Source organism: Myotis lucifugus, unplaced genomic scaffold (genome assembly GCF_000147115.1).
Source record: "Myotis lucifugus unplaced genomic scaffold, Myoluc2.0 scaffold_382, whole genome shotgun sequence".
Lineage (NCBI taxonomy): Eukaryota > Metazoa > Chordata > Mammalia > Chiroptera > Vespertilionidae > Myotis > Myotis lucifugus.
The window spans coordinates 622,327-626,512 of NW_005871430.1; the positions used below are offsets into that span (position 1 = coordinate 622,327).

The 4,186-nt window shown below is 57.2% G+C and overlaps 1 protein-coding gene across 1 annotated transcript in view; it reads right to left on the reverse strand.

Annotated features, from left to right (window-relative positions):
- Positions 1 to 1,233: 1,233 nt before the first annotated feature.
- Positions 1,234 to 4,186, reverse strand: part of FEZ1 (fasciculation and elongation protein zeta 1) — a 34,331-nt gene continuing 31,378 nt past the window's right edge. The window contains exons 8-9 of the mRNA XM_023743258.1: positions 2,892 to 2,957; positions 1,234 to 1,583 (exon numbers count right to left, since the gene is read on the reverse strand). Of these exons, the coding sequence (XP_023599026.1) occupies positions 1,567 to 1,583; positions 2,892 to 2,957 (83 nt within the window). The 3' untranslated portion in view covers positions 1,234 to 1,566. The remainder of the gene's footprint in view (positions 1,584 to 2,891; positions 2,958 to 4,186) is intronic.

Here is a 4,186-nt window from a genome sequence, read left to right on the forward strand (position 1 = left end):
ACGAGACATTGATTGAATATCCCCTCCGACGCCTGCGTGGACAAAAGGAAGAATGGGGAGCCGCTGCTCCCCCCTCCCCTCCCCTTCCCTCCCCTCCCCTCCTAGACGCACCTCCCCCAGCGGAGTGCCTCCCTGACCGGGAGATTCTCTCTGCAGCCAGCAGCCTAGATGAGCTGCCTCCGCTGCTTCGGGCACCGGCTGGCAGGGAAACTGGGGAAGTGAGCGCCTGCCCCCCCTTTGCTGAGCCTGGTGAAAGCCCCACCGCAGCGGGGTTAAGTCGCGCATGACCCCGCAACCTTAGCCACGGTGCCAAGCAATGCAGGACGGAAGCCGCGCTTTTCGCCAAGCCTGGTACTTACATCCACCTGCGGCTCTGCATGGGCACCTGTCTCCGCGTGCAAAACCCTCTGCCTCTCAGCCTCCCCTCCCCGGAGAGGACAGGGGGCAACGCTGCCGCATCACCACACGGGGTCGCTGTGACGTGCGATGCTGGGGAGAGGGCTTAGCCAGGGCTCGATAAAAGTTTCTGTTTTTAAGACGGGGCTGTGGAAACAGGCAGGTTAATATCATTCCAGCCAGAAGATGGAAGGCAGGAGAGTTCCGGTGGTAACATCAAGCCACGAATCAGCATTCACCTACCGGTCAGGCCAGGCTGGCGGTTGCTGCCCCGAGGATGGAGCCAGCCCGGAGCGGGCATAGCTGCTGGGCCGCTAGGTTTGCAGGGCAGGGCCAGGCCGGGCATGCACGGTCCTAGGATGTGCTTCCCAGGGGCCGTTGGGGACAGTCACGAAAGCAGCCGAAATCCCCCTCCAACAGCTCAGCAGAGCTGCCTCCCTCCGACCCGAGCCCCCGGGTCCCTGGGCGGGGGCTGCCAGCTCCTCCCGGAGCCCATGTGGCCGTCCCCGCAGAGGTGCCCAGCGCCTGCCCGCGCCCCGAGCCCCCTGTCCACCTGCTAACTTCCCAGCCGGCCCCTCCTCCGACAGCCTCTCGCCGGAAGCGCCCGCCACGCGCCCTGCAGCGCCCTCTACAGTTGCCGAGGCGCCAGGTCCGACAGCCCAGCCCGTGGACGCCTCCGCCTCCATCGGTACCAGGTGCAGCCCATCCCGACCTCCGCGGTGCACACGCGCTCCCGGGCCCTGAGCACCCGGCGGCCGGCCCACGCGGGCCACGGCCAGCACGGGGAGGGTTTGCAACGGGGGCCGCTGGACATCACACTCCAGAGCACGTGGAGAATATTAATTAAATGAAGGTTTATTTCAAAATTAGTGTTAAAGTGTAAGCTGTTTTTGAGGGCGGGAGGCGGACTACGTAATGAGTGTGAGAGCGGCTGCCTCCCCCCGACACCGGCGGAGAGCAGGCGGCGCCCGGCCCTGCCCTTGTCATGCATCCAATGGTTATAGGACTAGAAGCAACCACAGCCCAGGGCCGGCGCCTGCTCGTGGTTTGTCCAGGTTAAGCTCTGCACGTTTATACACACGTCGGAGGTCACGTGGCGTCATGCGGTCCCTGGGATGGAATGACTCTTGCTCAGTGACCCCCGCGGCAAGGCTGCTCCCAAGGGCAGGGTTAGGTAGGACAGAGCACTGGAAAGAGAGAGGAGAGGACAGAGGTCAACGCACAGTGCGGGGCCAGGACCTGCTGCCCACGGGGCCCTGGCCCAGAGCAGGCGGACCAGCTCCCCACCAGCATCCCGAGCGGAGAACTGACCCCCAGAACCAGGAGTAATCGCAGTGGCCTGTGTCTCTTCCAGAAGGAAGAGCCGATGGGAGCTGGTGGTTTGGTGCAATAGGCGCCCAGCTGCCTGGATTCAAATCCTGGGTCCGCTGTTTCCAATTCTACCGCCTTAGGGAGCCCACCTCGCCCGACTCGTTTCTTCACGGGGACAATAGACGGTGCCTTTGCCCGCCCCAAAGGGCTGCTCAGAGGCGAGTAGAAGGTGCTCAGTAAATGTTAATTCGTTTTATGAATTCAGTGACATTTCAGTGGGTCACGTGGGGGGAGAGTCTAGCCCTCAGGTTCCCAGACTTACAGACCCATTTCTATCAACCGCCTTCGAAAATGTCCTCTGAGAAATCTGCTGCTCTTTGACAACCTTTCAGAGTCAGAAGTGCTTCCCAATGTTTAGCCTAAATTCCTCCTGCAGAGACGCAAGACCATCTCTCTGATCCTGACGGACACCATACGCTGCAGAGGTTCCTGAGCTGCACAAGCTCTGGAAACTGCACCAGGCGGTGTGCGTGGAGGGCGAACGCCGAGAAGCAAAGGCCGTGGATGATCGTCAATGGGCTGAAGGCTTGTGTCCCCAGAATTCGTGTGCTGCAGGCCTAACCCCCCAGCACAGCGGTTTTGGGAGCTGGAAACTATTCATCGTATCCCCAAGCTCTGTTTTTCCCAATGAAAAGCCAAGCTCCACAGAAGGGGCACAGTCAGCCTTTTGTTGGTGTGGCTGCTTCTCGCGTTCAGTCATCTGGTGACTCGGAGAGCTGGCATCTCCTTCTCAGGCCTCCAAGCAACATCCCCAGGCAACACCCCACCACGGGGAGGCCTCACAACTGTCCACTCGCTGCCCCTGGCCCTGCCCAGTGGAGGGCTGCACAGGGATCCCACACTTTTAGCAGGAGTCGGGGGAAGGGCCCCAGGGGATCTCTGCTCCTGAGAGCTGGGCTGCTCTTAACTTTTTTTTAAAATTGATTTCAGAGAGGATGGGAGAGGGAGAGAAAGATAGAAACATCAATGATGAGAGAGAAGCATTGATGGGCTGCCTCCTGCATGCCTCCCATTGGGGATCGAGCCTGAAACCCGGGCATGTGCCCCGACCTGGAATCAGACCACGACCTCCTGGTTTGCGGGTCGACGCTCAACCACCGAGCCACGCCGGCCGGGCCTCTTACCTTTTAAAATGTAGTCCGTTAGCAAAGTGGGCACCTTTTCATTATCCTCCTTCATGGCGAAGAGAACTGGGGAAGGAGAGAGACAGGTGAGCGAAGGAACCTTCAAGGCATAAAGCTCGCTTCTAGGGCCGAACAACCCACCCACCCAAGGAGAGTGAGAAATGATTCGGGGGGGCCAGACCTTGTTGAGTATTGAGCAAAAGTCTAGAAGCTTCTGTCCAGGGTCAGTGTTCCACATGGTGGTGGTGCTGAGCTACCAAGAGGCAGAGGCCTACGGTGGCTTTATTTTCTTGTTTTCCTTTATCTCTTACTTTTTTTTTTTTTTGCTCGTCTATAACTTCCACATCATCTTCTAAGTATATGACTTTAATAATCATACAAACAAATAAATACATAAATTTTTAAAAAGAATCTGTTTTCTGGTGCAGTCAACCTAAATGTTAGAATAATAGTTGTCACATCGCTGAATAACCAATAACACTGTCTCTAAAGACATCCTATTTACATAGTATTAGAAAATTCCCGCACCCCCAATTTATTAATAGCCAATAAATTCCATCTCACAAATACTTATTTTCTGTTACGCCCAGCACGGCGCTAGAATTTGTGGAAATGCAAGAGACGTCTGGACCCTCAAGGGCCTGATTTAAGACTTCTTGTTGAAACAGGACCTGGCTCCACCGGAAGCAAATGGGGATGTTATTCAAGCCCAAAGGCTTTTTATCAAAGTGTTTAAAGTAGCCTTTTCTGTTATTACACTAGGTAGCACTGTGGTGGCCAGTCAGACAGACGTGAGCAGAGCAAGGCCGACAGGCCAGGTGCAGAAGGTCACCAGGGCGGAAAGCCCGGGTGCCTAGCAACGGCCAAAACCAGGAAAGCGGCATCCTCACCCTCAGGGTGACCTTTCCCCCCTAGCCTATCGCTGGTCATGTGGTGGGGGCGCCCCCCTGAGTGTCCTCCCCTGGCATGTTGCTAGTCATGTGGGTCAGACCCCCTTAGAGGGGGTACGAACAAGGGGCCGGAGAACAGCCCTGAAGTAGTGAGCCACCAGGACAAGGAGGGTCTGACCATCAGACACGGCTAGGCCTCAGCGGTGTTTCAGCTCCAGGCCCAGAAAAGCAGCAAAACCAGACTGAGAAATGCAGGGGCTGAACTAAGGACCAGATGCACCGGCCAAGCAGTGGAGACCAGGACCCTGACAGGACACACCTGGGAAGCTGATGACTATTCTATTGGGACCCTCCCCTGAAATCCCCGCCCTTAAAAGCCCTTAGAGCAGAGGAGCCAGACTCTGG